General features: G+C 37.6%; 1 protein-coding gene across 1 annotated transcript; it reads right to left on the bottom strand.

Moving 5' to 3' along the window:
• Positions 1–3,783: 3,783 nt before the first annotated feature.
• On the bottom strand, positions 3,784–11,486 carry LOC139735014 (peroxisomal sarcosine oxidase-like). The gene is made up of 8 exons (XM_071645788.1): positions 11,385–11,486; positions 9,940–10,088; positions 8,436–8,652; positions 6,945–7,127; positions 6,224–6,361; positions 5,492–5,647; positions 5,053–5,128; positions 3,784–3,911 (listed from the first exon to the last, which is right to left on the bottom strand). The coding sequence occupies exons 1-8, from the start codon at positions 11,484–11,486 to the stop codon at positions 3,784–3,786; spliced, it is 1,149 nt and encodes a 382-aa protein (XP_071501889.1).
• Positions 11,487–17,592: the final 6,106 nt, after the last annotated feature.

The following is a 17,592-nucleotide window of genomic DNA, read 5'->3' as shown; positions in this document are numbered from 1 at the left end:
CTGTTTATATGCAGAATGCCAACCAGGAATCACGCTGAATTACAACCTTTTGTCGGGTCCGGGCTTTTTGAATAATGTTTCACACTATATACCTATTTAATCATGGTTAAAAGAAATCATAGAAAAATATCTTATTTTTGATCACCCTTTTATTCAAAAGCAGTTTACTAACCCTTGAATTACAATTTTGGTAAGTATTTTTTTTTTTTTACCAGCGGATTGAGGGGGGGGGGGGGCACCCCCCCCCCCCCTCCTTAGTTACGCCACTGCTTTTGGGTGAAATAATTAGACAGATTTCTATAACAAAAAAGCAAGAAAATCTTTTCATCGCGGGAATTATGATTATGTGGGGTGGGGCAAATGGTGCGCTTGCCTTCCAATATTTTTATGGGGGCAACATTTTTGTTTTCTTTCAAAAGCAAGAAAATCTCATTTCGGGAATTATCAATTATGGGGGGCAAAATCAAAATGTGGTAACGCTTGCCTTCCAATATTTTTATGGTGGTAACTTTTTGTTTTTCTGTCAAAAAAAAGGTAAGAAAATTTTCTCGTCTCTGGAATTATGGGGGGGGGGTGGGCAAAATGATATGCTTGCCCCTCCATTTTTTTTTAAAATGAGGCTAAGGCTCGCTCTTGGGCTGGCAGTATGGATTGGTCAGAAGTAACGTACATAGACCCTACATTTAAGTAGCACACGTACATGCACACGTGTACGTGCTCCGTATCGTACGGATGTACAGTACGGTCGATAAATAGTAAACACTGTATAGAATACTAGTAGATATGTATAAAATCAGTGCTGCCAGAACCAGGGGTGCGAATTGTTTTTGCCGACGATTTTTTTTTTTTTTTTTTTTTTTTATCCTGGTGCAAAATATAAAAAAAAAAAAAATAGAAAAGAATAATTATTTAGCGTCCGGCGTTGAGGTCGCTCGTAGACTGAAGTTTTTTTTTTTTTTTTTTTTTTTTTTTTAAAGGATCTGAAGGGGGTGCGTTCGCACCCAACGCACCCCCCCCCCCCCCCCCCCCTGGTGACGCCCATGCTCAGTACATGTAGGCATTTTAACCTTTATAGCGATCAAAGTCCGCATGTATCTTGAATAGTTCTGCATTTAGGATGGAACAACACTATTATTTCTTTTTTTTCTATATGTAATTTTTCATGACCACATTGTGTGGGGAAAGGAAGAAAATATGCGGTATTTTAGTGCAATCACCAGAAGTAAATACACTATTGATATTTTATATATTATGTGTATAAAATAAGATATCATTACTGCAATATTGATTGTAACTTTACTCAATTTATCATCATATTCAGGGCCTACATGTAACATATGATTTTAATATAGGTTTTCCCGGCCAATTTCGCACTTTTGTCAGTCCATTTGATAAAAGGTTCATTCAATTTAGCGAAAATCCTCGTCACTGCACATTCTGTCATTCAAAATTGCAAGTTGGTCGTTCAATTTAGCATTTCGATCAATGAAATTTGCACATGTGCCTTTCGAATTCGTAAAACGAGCATTCAAATTGGCACGTGCTCTTCAGTCATTCAAATTCGCCAACACTGGCCGAAAGGGGTATTTCAGTCATTCAATTTCGCGTATGGGCAGTCAAATTCATAACATGTTCATTCAAATTAACGTCATGTTATTTCTTTTTTGAAAAGGTGATAACATTTAAACGCGTATTTCTCTGTGACATTTTGTTTCATCCACGCACTGTTGAGCAGTAAAAGTATCATTTTTTTAACCATATATAACTCGAGTTTGTTGTTCCGCAACGCCCCTTTTCTTTCATACATGTCATTTTAGGCCTACATGTACCAATACTACAGATTATTCATCTTCTTACAGTCATGACAGCACAAGTTAGATACAGACGTATTTCTCAAGAAGACAGAAAAAGAATTATAGGAACATTTGATGATCATAACCTTGACTTCCTAGCTAACTGGCCGACACACTCGGAATAAAGCACTCAACGGCCAAATAAGTTGTGGCCACATGATGCACTTGTCTTCGGACTGGAAGAATCACTAAGCGCAATTTGAAGAAAAAAAAAACTGTTGCCAAAATCTCTAAAATAAGTACGAAAATATGAAATGTAATGACGCTTGCAAATCAATATGTTGACAATAAAAAATATAAAGAAAGAACCAAAGCATAAACATGCGTGCTAAATTGACTGCAAAAGATGTTAAATTGGATGCCCAAAAATGAATTTGAATGAACGAGTGTGGCATGTCCGTGATCACGTGACTATATCATTCTAAATTGAATGAACGAATAACGAAATGGTGCTCGTTTTGCGAATTTCAATTGAAAAAGTGTTAATTAGAATGAGGCTAAAGGTAATTTGAATGCTCCAAAATGAATTTGAATGAAGAGATCATAAAATTGAACTACCGAACATGTCATCTACGCTAAATTTTGCTAAATTGAATGCAGCCATTAGGAATTGGACTGACAAAAGTGCGAAATTGGCCGGGAAAACCTATAGTATTTGGTGGAGAAAATCCACAACGATTGATAGAAAGATATCTAGGCAGGCAAAGGCGATGTTCCCCGGCCGTGTTCCCCGGCGGTGTTCCTCCTCGCTTGGCAGCGACTTTTGTGAATCAAAATCTTATTTTGAGCCACATAGGGCCTAAAGACGATTTCCTTGGTATTCAAATAACTTTCCTAACCTCCAAAGCAAGATAGTCAACACAAAATCAATACTTCTGATTGAAGCAATCGCTCTTTCTTTATTGGGCTATATCTGACATTATAATTTCGCATACAGATTTAATGGATAACATAGTGTTCATATAGCAAATGCTCAGTATGATGTGAAGAATGAATGAAAGAAAATAGTCAATTACATGTCGCGGGACGAACTAGTCTTTTGAACTATAGGAGGGGAGGTTGCTGGGCTTTGAAGTTCTATGTGTTGCACCTGCGGCTGATTGAAAGATCGACATAAACACCATATTAGCCCTACAGAAATATGAATGCATAGTACTGTAACATTACTGATATATAATAGTATCTTTCGCTGCATAAACTTGTAAGTATTTGTAAATGCTGTCTAAGGGCTATAAGTGAAGGGCGTGTAGAGCGTAGCTAACAGAGATTTTCTTTTGCTGGGCAATTGTTCATTCATCATCGTGTCCTCAGGACCTTGAACTGGGGGGAGGGGTCGCTGCCTGGCAAGCAGGAGGTAATCAAGCCCAGGCTATAGTTCCTTCTTTTTCACTTGGTGTTCATGATGATACAGATCGTGCATATGATATTATTCATGTATGAGTATTATACCAGCAAAAGTACTATTTTCCCCCTTTCTGTCCATGAATTAGAGTCTATACTTGCATCCGCCATCAACGTCATTTAATGATAGTCATGGTAGTCGTGTTCTACTAATCCAGCAGTGATATCATGAGAAGGTTTCCACTGTTGTAGACGATGTAAATTCGGTGTGTGCGTTTTTTTAATCAACTTTTATGTTAGTTCTTTTTTAAAGACCCGATGGAGGCCTTGTGAGGCAGTGAAATCATCATCTCAAATAATTTTCATGTATGTTTCTATAATACGATCAACCCCCCCCCCTTTTTTTCGAAGAGACAAGTGACATAAGGGCTTGTAGATAGGATTCTTATCCCATGTTCGACTTTAATAAAACTTCTAGAACTAAACAATACATGTTTGTTCCATTTCACACTAAAAATCATGGAGGTAGCGCCCTGTTTACATCAAATTAACGTGGGGTTTGATCGCACTTCATTTTCTTCTTTCTATGCTATTTCTGATTGAAGTCAGTAAATCGCTTCATACTGAAAGGAACGAGAATGTCCATGTCGGGAATGGTATTCGTGGCGAGCTGGTAGAGGAGTTTGCCTATGACCGGGGCAAACTTAAAGCCGTGACCTGCAGGGAAGTATAAAGCAACAGCAGGAGAGATAGATAGATGGATAGATAGATGGATAGATGGATGGATGGATAGATAGATAGATGGATGGATAGATAGATAGATAGATAGATGGATGCATAGATAGATAGATGGATAGATAGATAGATAGAGAGATTGATAGAGAGATAGATGGATGGATAGATAAATAGATAGATAGATAGATAGATGGATAGATAAATGGATAGATAGATAAATAGATGGATGGATAGATAGATAGATGGATAGATAGATAGATGGATGGATAGATAGATAGATAGGTAGATGGATAGATAGATAGATGGATAGATAGAAGAATGAATAGATGGATAGATAGATAGATGGATGGATAGATAGATAGATGGATAGATTGATAGATAGATAGATAGATGGATAGATAGATAAATGGATAGATAGATAGATAGATAGATGAATAGATAGATATATGGATAGATAGAAGAATGAATAGATGGATAGATAGATAGATAGATGGCTAGATAGATAGATAGATGGATAGATAGAAGGATGGATAGATGGATAGATAGATAGATAGATGAATAGATAGATAGATAGATATAGATGGATAGATAGATGAAGATGGAGAGAAAGAGAGACAGATATAGACAAAAAGAAAGAGAAAGTTCATTAGAGGACTTTCCGTTTGTTTTGATTTTATGTTCGGATTCCAGAAATTTTAGCATGACGTCGAAAAAGAAAACACCGTACGATTAACTTCATGAAAAGTGTACAAATTTTACACATTTTATATGAAGCTGCTCATTATCAATCATACCAAACCATCATCTTCTTAGTAATTTTTCTATGTCAAGTTACCATAATAATCATGTGTATTGCATGACCCAAAATGTATCATACATGTGGACTGAAAATGCTACACGACTTTCCTTGATCTGATGTACAGTTAGATCAGTGAAATCTGCAGACTGATCGCCGCTGATGTGCAATTCTAAAATTTGGCTCCCATACCGCAGACATGTAAAGTTAACCGGAAGTGACGTACGTAATCAGATGTGGTATAAAAATATCAAGATGAGGCCACAAGTTAAGTGTATAAGTTTAGAAAAAAGGCAAGAAAAGAGTGTATTTGGTTTTCTAACTCACCTGAAAATCCACATCCAAAGACTATGTTCGGATGAGCCGGCAGTGCGTCGATAATGAAATTGTAATCTGGTGTGTTCTGCAGGATGGAATGTCAGGTATAGAGAGGGTAAATCGGTTTCAACACAGATTCTAAGTTAATTATTATGTCTGTGCACCTTTTATCCTGATCTTTTTCCCAATTGCTACAGGCAGTAAAAGTTCATAGTGTCAAGATGTACCGCACTTAGCTTTGAAAGCTGAGATACTTGCTTTTGAGTTAAAAGTGAAAACCGGGCGGATTTACTGGGAATGAATAGGCAACAATAAGACTGCAATAAAGGGATGTTTTCAAATGCCTATGTAATTGAAAATACATTGCACCATGATTCCCAACAAATCCTATCAATCCTCCTATGTATCGTCCTACCATTCACCAATCCTGTCATCTATTCATGCTTACCGTGTAGGCACAAGGCTCGAGAATCGCGGGTTCCTCGCTCATCAGACCCGGGAAATGTTCCCGCACGTAATCTTTGGCTTTCTCCATGTGCCACTCGGCGGGCAGACGATCTTCCCTGTTCGGGTCAAGTGGTTGTGCGCCCTCAATTGGTGTAACCTTTGGAGAGAAAGATTCTTTTTATAAGCTGGTAGTGTATAATACAGCAAGAAAGGTACAAATACATCTTTATATTGATACAAACCAAAAGACACAAGATCTGCTGCAAAGTGAAATGTTCATGTCCTTTTCGAAAAAATGAAATGAAATTTGAATTGAATTGAATTGAAATGAATAATAACGGCAGACTGTAGTTACTAAACATTCACCTGATAATAATTATCTATCTTGCTCTGTATTAAATGCATTACACTTAACACGTACGCACCATCATAATGACTGTATAAAGGCTTCAGTAAAGTTAATGATAAGATAATCGCCGTGATATTCTTTCATATCATGTACTGTATAATGTAAACGGTAAATTGGTTGCATGACCGAAATGTATACCATGATTATTCGATCTCTCCATGAAGAAGTTAGTTGTCGAGACTGAGAAAGAGCATCTTATATACACTACGACCGAGAATTGCAGGTTTTTGAAAGCAGTCGTGTGTTCTAATGAGAAAAATCTGAAATGACAAGATATAGATGCATGGATATTTGACAAACAATACCAATTGATGTTGGCGATACCTTTACAGTCCCGACGTGATTGGGTGACAGAAGACCAGAAAATAGGATTCCCGCAGGACCGACGTCGTTAAAGACCGGGAATTCTTGGTAGGCTCCCTGGGATTTCTCCTTCCAGTAGATGTGGCACGCCGCAATCGGCTTCGCAAGAAATTATCATATAAGTAAATGTATGGAGAAGTTGGTTATCAAGATTGACAACAAGAACACGAGAAATACTCATCAAGCTCCTTTTTTTTCATGGGAATAGCATTATGGTAAATGTCCAGCCGTTGTTACGTTTTTAGCAAATCAATTATTTCAACTGTCTTTCAAATGGAAGGGATTTTTTTTTCTCCCTTCTGTTGTGTGAACGTTTTGATTTATTGTTGAGTTGGTACTAATGTGTGTGAGGAATTAAAGCAAGCTTTAATAGCTATGATTAAATTTCTTTTATATAGAAGTACCTGATATAAGAAAGAGTTCGAAAAAAAAATCATGTTTATTTGAAAACTATTACAATCATCATCAAATTCATTCTCTTAATGTGAAGACCGCATCACGTGAATACTCAGTTGATTACACAAGTTAATATTCGTGTATATCGATCGACGTATAGTTTACAGTACTCCCTTGTAGGTTGTCCCTCTTAAAACAAAACTTGCTATATTCAATGATTATAGTTGACCTGTTGACACACAGGAAAATCTACGTGCTATAGCTCTGTTACAGCATCTGGGTGTACCTGAAGGGGTAGCTGTAGACCTAGTGATGCCAGCAGATCCTTGGCCCACGGTCCCGGCGTGATGATAAGACTAGAGGTCTGGTAAGATCCACGATGAGTCTTTACGGTTACCATGGCACCGGGAATGATTTCCTCCACTTTTTCTTTATCTTGCAGGACGCCACCTAATCTTTCGTATTCACTCTATGTAGGAAATGAGCGGGGAAAGTCTCACGAGTCTAAAGAACCTGGGGAGAGTTTCCACCCATCTATATACTTTATAAATTTTCGCACTATCATGGGTTATTGTAAGAATGTAAACGATGATTATCATAACCATTCATAAAAAGTGATAATGACACTAAAAGTAACCGGTAAAGGTATCTGTTTGGAGCATCTTCGATGACTATAGTCACGTGTGACAGTGAGATATAATAAAACTACTGGAGAAACTGACCTGGCTGAAAGAAAGATCGGTATTTCGTTGTTTTAGAGAAAGCCCCCACATTTTTGGCTTAAAAGAAAAAAAAAAGACAAAAAATATGGAAAATATGAACAAAACAGAAAACCCACGCTTTATATTGAGTTCAACCCCGATATTTTTCCTACAAGAGAGGGAGGGAGAGCATTGCCCCTTCACCAAAATAGCGAGCACTACATGCACTTGACACCTCCGTCCCCTACCCCCCCCCCCCCCCCCCCCCCCAGCACAGACTTAAAAAAAAAAAAAAAACATTAAAAAAAATTCTGCTGCCCTGTGAGATACACTGGATGGCTCTATAGCAAGCGTGCTTGTAAAGAGAGCACAAGCGGTTACAGTTCGTTATTCCGAAGGTTCGTTATTCCAAAGGATCTTTATTCCGAAGGTTCGTTATTCTGAAGGTTCGTTATTCTGAAGATTCGTTATTCCGAAGGTTCGTTAATCCGAAAATGAAATAAGGCTCATATTGTTCCGAAGGTTCGTTAAGGACCCTTTATTAATTTCGGATCAACGAACTTTCGGAATAACGAACCCTATTTAATTTTCGGATTAACGAACCTTCGGAATGACGAACTCTATTTCATTTTCGGATAAACGAGCCTTCGGAATAGCGAACCCTATATCATTTTCGGAATAACGAACCCTATTTCATTTTCGGACAGACGAACCTTAGGAATAGTGAATCCTATATCATTTTCGGATTAACGACCCTTTGTAATAACGCCACAAATGTTCGGATTAATGAACTCTTTTTTCATTTTTGGATTAACGAACCTCTATAGGTTTAGGGAATTTGTGTGTTTTGGATTAACAAACCTTCGGAATAACGAACCTACGGAATAACGAACCCTCGGAATAATGAACAGCACCCGCACAGGCGCACATTAAATATTAGGCCTACCGATTATTTCACTAAAAATAATATGTATACAAAAAAATAGCCAAATGTCTTCATTGGCAGTTAAATCAGTTCTCGTAATACACAATCTTACCATACACACACACACTCACAACCATGGTTAAACACTTACTTGATAGGCCCCCAGTGCATTGTCAGCCCTCAGTAAACCAGCTCGCTCATAGAAGAACCATTCTGATTCTGGGCTATGTGTATAATATGGAAATCTCTTCGCCCGCTCCTCTTGGTCGATCTTCTCACAGCGATAGGGGGATGACCGCATGGCTTGTAAGGTTCTCGCTCCGTATCCCTCATCCATCTCCATGGAGACAAACAGCATTCCAGTTTCCCTGGTGAGGCAAGGAGGAGAATTAGTTGCCGAAAAGCAAAATAGTTGACCTCAGAATAGACAAAACACTGAATTTCATGGATTCACATTGGACTATGCAGGCCCTACATCAGTCCATTGGTTATGGATAGTGTAATTCCATTATATTTGTGGCTTACCTGGATCAGTAGTATTCTGGCAATCGTAATAGTGCACCTACCGCGAAAATAAAAGCACGCGAAAATAATTATTTGCTTTCTATACGCGATACTACTTCATATTTTAATTCTGCGGAATTAAAAGCTCGCGAAATACACTTTACCCGACTGAGTGCGAAACAGAAAAAATGCAGATACCGTCCTTATAAATTCCTAGAGAGATTAAGGGGAACAGTTATCAACACTCACTTAAGTAATATTGCTTGCATACTATTAGTCTGTCTATGAACATACAAAGTATCATATTTAAGTGAGTAAATCAACCAAGGGCGAAATATCTATTTCATACTCCTTATCTTTCTCTCTTCAGTCTTACTATTAAATTATTATTAAGTATTAAATAGTTCTGTTCATTTGTATGATACCCGTCAGAGAAACTCACTGCGACAACCAAAGGTACGCACAACATTAGCCCTGAACTCATTCCAAGTAAAATTCCCCAAATTACGGAATGCTCTTCCAGAAGATATAAAGCATAGCTCTACTTTATCACGATTTAAGAGATTGTCCTTTAATTTGCTCCTTCCGAGGGAAAATTGAAAGAAAAAAACAATCTATTGTCATCCTAGTCACACTTATACTCACATGAATGAAAATCATTGCTTGCGAGCACTACGTCTATTGTCTATAGTCCATCTATCGCTTTTATACTCCCACCTTTCCAATCATACTCACCTTGTTTTCTACTCTTCTTTCATCTCTCCTGGATTTTCGCTGTTGTTTTCCATGGTATCTGCATGTGCATATATATGTATTTATATATGCATGCTGTTTTTTCCCTTTCCCATTCCCACCAAACCAAATGTACAACCTTGAAATGTATATTTATTCTTTTGCTTGTTTGTTTTACATGTATATTAATATTTAAGCATTACTGGGGCCCCTATTTATAAGCACTGCTTCTCCTGGGGTTCCAACCATCAAGTTTAATTGTTTTCTGCTTTGTTTTTGTTTGCTTTGTATATAGTTATGTATCTTTGTGTATGTTTTTTATTGTATACTCCTATGATGGTGAATAAAACTGAACTGAACTGAACTGAACTGAACTACTAAGAAGGGAAAAAATACTGAGGTCCATTGAACCTTCCCACCTGTAGATTTCCGTGTCGGTGTCCTTCTCTAGGGCCTCCCAGAGTGGATACGCCTCTTCAAGCAGTCTTTGATAGTGACTATCTTGGTTCGCAAAACATGTGATTCGGCTTCCTCCGTGAGAACTACCTCGGGAGTGGAGACTTGGAAACTGAAAATCAGCATTAAATGGGAAAATATCAATAGTATGAAAGGTCTAATAGATTATAATTGATTGTCTCTGATTTAAAAAGAACGAAAGAAAAAGCTTTATAGGAAACATGAAAGACGTTTATATCGCTGGGGAAATGCCATAATACTATAGATAGCAATAATTACAAAAAGATGACGAAAAAAAAATCGTAACAGCACTGCCAATATTGATTACATGCGTGTGATGATAATAATGAATAATTATGATGCTAACACTCATGATAATATGGCACAAATATATAGTCCTATGTAAGCACCCATAGGCTAGGTGTAGTATAGGTATATCTGCAAACACACACAATATGAACATGCCTATGCTGATTTGGATGTTGCAAAACAGTTTTAAAGAGTAAGTTGTTGTTCATAAGCGACGCATGATGTTCGGCGTTTTATTCCACGAAAGACTTAATTCGTCATAAAAGTAAAGGAGAGGGGAAGAATATACAGTTAGAGACAGTGCGATAAAACTGTGAAATATATAGCGATATGTTTGTGAATTGGCTGTATCAATAATAAGCATATCTCAAACTTTATAGGTTTTGCCCTATGTCCCAAGGAAGCTTGCGAAGCAGAAAAATGCATAACAGGTGGCGATATTCTCGTCCCTCGACCTCCCTGTTGACACTAGACCTATTATGTATCTCACAATCATGTCCAACAAGTGAACCGAAGTCCACCCCCATTTCCCCTCCAATAACCCTTGCGTGTTCCTGTGTTAAAGGGATCTACAGTTTTGGTTGAGACCTAATTTCAGGTTTCTAACATTTTTTTTTGTGTGAGTAATGAGAAACCTCTTATGAAATAAGAAAGATTGTTGTTATTTCTTATGAAATATGAAAGAGCATGTAATTCTATGAGGAATTGAACATTTATTTGATGAAAATTGGTTTTGAAATGGCTGAGATATAAAAAAAAGAGTGATTCCGGTTCTAATAAAGTGTGGGACCCACACTTTATTACGGTCGCTTTGTTTTACTTTGTTTTTGGATGTTTCAGTCATTCCAAATCCGATTTTCATCAAATAAACTTTGAATTCCTCTTAAAATGGTATGCTCTGTACTATATCATAAGTGTTTTCTTGGTATCTCGCAAAAAGTTAAAAGCCCAATTCCCATCTCCACCAATACTGTACCATCCCTTTAAAGAACGAAAAGACAATGTCAATATCTCGCGTTATGGAAATCTTATGACTTTTCAAGCTTTGGTCACGCAAAACTATAACATCACTTTACTGACAAATTTTGTATAACCTTACCTGTTCCAGCAGAAGAGTTTTCTTTCCGATTCGTACAGAATGATAGGCAGATGAGAGACCCATAATGCCTCCCCCAACCACAACGACATCATAGGACAACATGGTAGTATTTAGCTGTTGCAGACGAAGAGATCACACCAAGGGTAGGTTACATGACAAACATCTATTCCTCCAGTAGAGAACCTGCAGAATGGAACCCTCCCTGATCCACGAGAGTGCCCGTGACTGCTTGGTCAAGCGATATTTCCTGCGGCTGCACGAAACGCACTTTGCACTATTGAAATGGTTTATGTTGCTCAACGGCAGGAAAATAACGCAGATTTATCAAAACATTATAGACCAGGAGCTGGCTGCTGGTCAATGTACCCCATCAAGCCCAAAAGGTTTGACCCCTCAAAGTTACTGGGGCCACCCCCCCCCCCCTCATTACAAAACTGGGCGTACTACTGTCATAGGGGCCTACCAGTATAGTACCTACAACAGGAAAGCCCAGTTCACTTACCAAGGTCAGGAAAACACCGCCTTTTTATTGTTTGCAGACTGATGATACACGTGTCGCCGATCTTCGAAATGTATAATTGCATGCAACAAGTAAAATGTATACAACATACAAATATATGCATGCAATTAACCACACTATGGCCTATGCACCCACTGCATGTACAATTTTGTATCACAGGTATACAGTTTCTTGTACTGTTGTACATGAGCTTGCTCCACATGCATGGTAACACAGTTGAACTGTAGGATGTTGGATACAGTTGCAATTATTTCTGCCACTTGAGGTTTTATGTTACTTATATATAGTATTGTCTGCATTATTGTTTGTATGTAAAACAACTTGAAAGGTTGAGAACACATTTGGATGAAACTTGTATGAAAAGATGATAATAACACAATTACATTTTAAAAACAGATGATAAATATAAATTTTGGTAGTGATCCGGGAATCTTTATGAAATTTTGATGATTTTTATCTTATGGCAGATGAGATCAATGGAATTGGGAGTTCAAGCTGCATGAATTTGAGGTTTGCATACATGCGCACTAAAGGTAAAGGCATGTGCTCAAGGTATAATGCACTACCACACAGCTGGAAGTTGATGGCATTTAAAAGCAAAAGGCTTTTATATGGGAAATTTGGCAGTTTTTAGCATGTGTGGATGGGTGGAAATGAGCTGCTTGGCAAAGGTCTGCACTGTCTGAGTATGTTTCTAGTGTAGATATCGATAACTCCATTCTTTTTGGGGAGGGAGTGGGATGGGGCATGTGGATATATGTACACACACAATGCTTCTGTTGTTATAACTTCTTCTTAATTCAAGAAGTTCCATTTATTACTTTTTATGACACGCTCATTCATACCTCTCCAAACGGTATAGGCCCTTCACACTAAAAAAATGGGGGGGGGGGGGGGTAGCAAAGGTAGGGGATATGTTTGATTACTCTTTGTAAGTGAGATATTTTGTCAGCTTTTATCTTTATTTTTTGCACACCCATAGTGGGGCCTACTTTCCCCCAGCCAAATTTGATCCATGGGTGCTGTTGGCTAAATTAAACCCACGAAGGGGCGTAATGGGCGGTGGTGGGGGGGGGGGGGGGGGGGAGTGAGGGGATCTGGCAACCCCTTTCCCAACCAGATATCGTGTCAGTTTTTATATTTTCATTATGTACACCCATAGTACTTTCATTGGACCAAGTTTGGTGCATGGGCTGCGTGGGGTAAATTACATCCGCCAGGGGGGGGGGGGGGGGGGGCAGGGGGGGACGGTCTGGCAACCCCTTTCCCGACCAGATATTTTGTCAGTTTTTATATTTTTATTATGTACACCCCTAGGCCATTCTTTTAGACCAGGTTTGGTCCATGGGGTAAATTACACCCGCCGGGGGCCATTTTTTTTTTTTTTTTTTTTTTTTTTTTTGGGGGGGGGGGGGGGTCCCTGGGGGACGACCCCGCCCTCAGGTATCAGGCTGACACGCAGTTTTGTAATGAGGGGGGTGGCCCCAGTAACTTTGAGGGGTCAAACCTTTTGGGCTTGATGGGGTAAATTGACCAGCAGCCAGCTCCTGGTCTATTACTTCTGCAGCACGTATACCAAGCATTGTAAAATGCTTCATATTACATTTTCACCCCAACTCCCCTCTACACCTGCAGCCCCCACCCCCCCCCCCCCATTTGTTTTTTAAAATTCAGGTTAACGTTTGTGTATTGAGTAATGCCATAGCAGAAAGCGAAAAATAAAGTTTAGAGCCCAAAAATCGCACATGCCTTTGTAGATCATTCTACCACACAAAATTACGGAAAGGCGTATTGGTGAAACAAAAAACAAAAACAAAAACAAAAACGGCGTAACAACAGGCACTATCAAATTCGTACTTTAAGATACATAAAGGGGAACTTTGAAATGTTTTGAATCCGTTCTGATATCGGAAAAAAAACCCCACCACATTAATTCCACCAACGATTGAAGAGGGAGGGGGATACCATTGCCCTTTGAAAAGACCAGTTTCCTCTCACCTCCCTGAAAAGACGTAGTATGAGACCTTTTGTCTAAATGTGTCACAGGGGTTAAGAAAAATCAATCATGATTATACAAAGCCATTTAATTCGTCCATTTAATTCGCTTGGCGCAGCGAACAGCTAATGTTCAACTTCAGAACACCAAGCTCTCCACTCACACAACACAACACACAAGTTGCAGCTACCACACACAAACCGAAGGAGCCATTATCCAGTGAGTGCTACCAATGACTGCAATACGCCCTCAACAGTAGTGACCCGAAGAAGTTCTTCAGGCGGTTATCGGTTTATCGGATCGGTGCGCGTTTTTCAGAGTTTGAGACGATTTATCTCGTAATATTGGCTATCAATTCACCTCGAATACAAACAAGCAAGCAAAGAAGCAAAAAAAAACAACAAAAACAAAAACAAAAAACCAAAACCAAACCCCCCCTAAAAAAAAACCACCAACGACTGATTAGTTTCTTAACAAATCAGTGTTATCATTTTGTGGAACACTTTGTTTTATTATTGTGAAAAATTACGGATTAATAAATCGCAATTAACAGGACGAAAGTGCAGATCTCCAGGGTCTCCAGCTAATGGATTAGAATTCGATCTTGATAGATGTTTCGTAAATACAAATACGAATTGTTTGGGGTGCCTATTGAAGATATGAAAAACAGCTGACGAGAAGATATTTAAAAGATTTAAATTACGGCATTCGTGTACATGTATTCGGGATTACTATTCAGTATTTTGCGGGATGAATTCAATTAATGCAAACAAGGACCCATTTGGGGCATTGTTTAAAGTCATCAGATATGACGTAACGATGGAGAATATGATGCATTGCTTGGAATTAATATTCCTCTTACTGTTCTTCCTTTTTGGGGGAAAAGAGCACGAGTTTATATACACTCAGCAAAAAAAGGAAGTTCCCCCCTAGCATTTGTGGACATATCTCAAAAAGTATTCAACCGATTTTCATAATTCAAACGGAAATGGATAAAGAATTTTATTACTCATAACATGAGTGGCAAGTCATTGCCACCAGATATCATTATTGGTGTGAAAAAATGCATTTTATGTCAAAATGCATGGAAACAAAAGTTGCACTTTAGTGATTTGCAATGACTTTTACACAAATAATCAAACAATCACTCATGATTCTGAACATTTAAGCATGGGTTATTGCATATTTCTCTGTCTCTTTCTTTTCATGAGCATACGGTGAAGTATTTGATAATTGATAATGTCCACCATCCGCTTCAATGACCAGCCGGCATCTTCTCCTCATACCATTAACTAAAGTTTGTACTCGGCGCTGCTCAGTGTTATCCCATGCCCTCTGCAAGATGCGCTATTCTTGCAGTGAAGTGTCATCTTTCAACTTCTTGCTCGCTTTTCACTTAATGATATCCCAAATATTCTCTACTGGATCACAGTCAGGGGATCTTGCAGGCCACTCCATACGTTCGATGCCATTTCCCTCAGCAAAACTGATCTATAGGGCATGATGCAAAATGCCCACTGGCATATTAATGTGACCTAAATTGGAATTACAAATCACATGGCTTCTACCAATATTTTCATATTGAGAAGGCCTATTGTTCAAAAAGTATGCATATCATCTGTTTAATAGGGAAGCACATTGTACCTGAAGAAATTTCTGAGAATATTACACAATTTAAAAAGATCAATATGCTTCCTATGGCCTAAAGTGCAACTTTTTTCCCATGCATTTTGACGTAAAATGCGATTTTTTACACCAATAATGATATCTGGTGGCAATGATATGCCATTCATGTTATGAGTAATGAAATTCCCTATCCATTCCCGTTTGAATTATGAACATCCGTAAAATATTTTCTGAGATATATCCAAAAATGTTAGGGGGGAACTTACTTTTTTTGCTGAGTGTATATATATATATATATATATATATATATATATATATATATATATATATATATATATATATATATGTTGATGAGGTAGTCCACGTGTTGGCAAGATAAAAAGATAAGTAACAAAATTGCAACAAAGTTCATGCTGTATTCACCAACGGTTTATTTCTTCACACAAATTTTCGAGCGTCTCGCCGCCCTTTCTCAAGTGTTGATACAGCATGAACTTTGTTGCAGTTTTGTTACTTATAATATATATATATATATATATATATATATATATAGTTGGCTGAGAACCAGAGGCCTTTATCAAAGTTGTTGTTGCTGCTGCTGTTGTTGTTGTTGTTGTTTTTTTTTTTTTTGGGGGGGGGGGGGGGGGTATTGAGTTATCTTATATCCCCTCTATGGTGTTAATTTTAATTTCTTCTGGTTCAAGTAAAATATTGAAGATCAAAACCACAAGGGCACTCTTTTACCCTATACAATTTGATTTGATAAACGTTTACGATTGCATGAGAATTGATTGTTTTGTTTGAATTTATGCCACAAAATCTTAGAATGCGATAGCACCTTTCTGGTTCTCAGCTGACTCTATATATATATATATATATATATATATATATATATATATATATATATATACATACATATTGATATAGATATATATATATATGTATATACAAATTATAGTGCTTCCATCAATTCTATTCCCTTCCCTCTCTCTCTCTCTCTCTCTCTATGTCTGCCCAACTATCTATCTATCATTCCATTTTTGTCATCTCCTCTCCCTTCATGGATGTTATCACTTGCAGCAATTTTCAATTTGATTCAGAGATAAAACAGTCATTAAGAAGCATCAAAAGAAAGAAGTTATGATTTTTTCCACGTTTATATTTCAATTCCGTTATTCACTCCCAATGGAGAAATACATATGGCGAAATATTCATATTTATATTCTTCATATATAAAGTTTGGTTGGCAAATATGTTTCAGGTACACAATACAATAATTCTGTACAGAAAATTCATGTAGAAATAAAGGATAAAGTTTCACATTTCTCAGACTTCTTTTAGAAAGAAAATGGTCAAGTTTGTGAATACTTACACTGAGAAACAAAGTCATATCAACAAGTGAATTACATACTCACAAGTACATGAAATTCACATCATAAAAAGAATGGCAAAAATCGTACTGCATTTGCAAACTCATTTCCAGTCACATTTAAACAAAGCAATATAAAGTTTTGTAAGCTGTAATGAAGCATTTTTGTTGTTGTTGTTGTTGTTGTTGTTGTCTGTCGGAGTGTGTTTTTCTTCTTTTTTTTTGGGGGGGGGGGTTGAGTGGTATTAAATGCATTTATTATTCAAATCTATCTGTATTCAAACATGATTTTTGGCATGCATCTCATTTTACTGCTACATACATTTTGGCAAATGTCAATGACTGGGAGAAGTTGAGTTGCTCCACATATTATCATTATTTTTTTTTTATGAGCAGTAGATATCAAGTTTCATTTTTATTTTGTAATATATCATATCAATACTTTCTGGAATGTGGCATACACATTCCCACTTTCTTAGGCTGCCTTACATTCAAATAAATCATGGTATCTGCACATATGAGATGTTAATGAGTCACAATGTGGTTGCCCTATTTGACTTCTTTGAGGCACAACAAAAGGCAGCATTGTTATAACATTTTGTAGATACATGTATTGTTTCAGGTCTTTGCCAACAAGATTTTACCCCGCAATATTACATGCAACATAATCCCATACTAAAGACACTATGATACATTT

The sequence above is a fragment of the Diadema antillarum genome, unplaced genomic scaffold (genome assembly GCF_040938485.1).
Source record: "Diadema antillarum isolate AM-2024a unplaced genomic scaffold, OU_Dant_1.0 seq00000562_RagTag, whole genome shotgun sequence".
NCBI lineage: Eukaryota > Metazoa > Echinodermata > Echinoidea > Diadematoida > Diadematidae > Diadema > Diadema antillarum.
Note: the sequence above shows the minus strand (reverse complement) of the source record. Positions and strands in the feature narration are given on the sequence as shown.

Bases quoted from the DNA above. Each gene is read 5' to 3' on its own strand.
- LOC139735014 (XM_071645788.1), bottom strand. From the start codon at position 11,486: ATGTTGTCCTATGATGTCGTTGTGGTTGGGGGAGGCATTATGGGTCTC. The intron at 10,089-11,384 runs GTAAGGTTATAC...GCTGATTTTCAG, and splicing joins AAACTCTTCTGCTGGAACAG to TTTCCAAGTCTCCACTCCCG. The intron at 5,648-6,223 runs GTATCGCCAACA...TTCTCTCCAAAG, and splicing joins ATCACGTCGGGACTGTAAAG to GTTACACCAATTGAGGGCGC.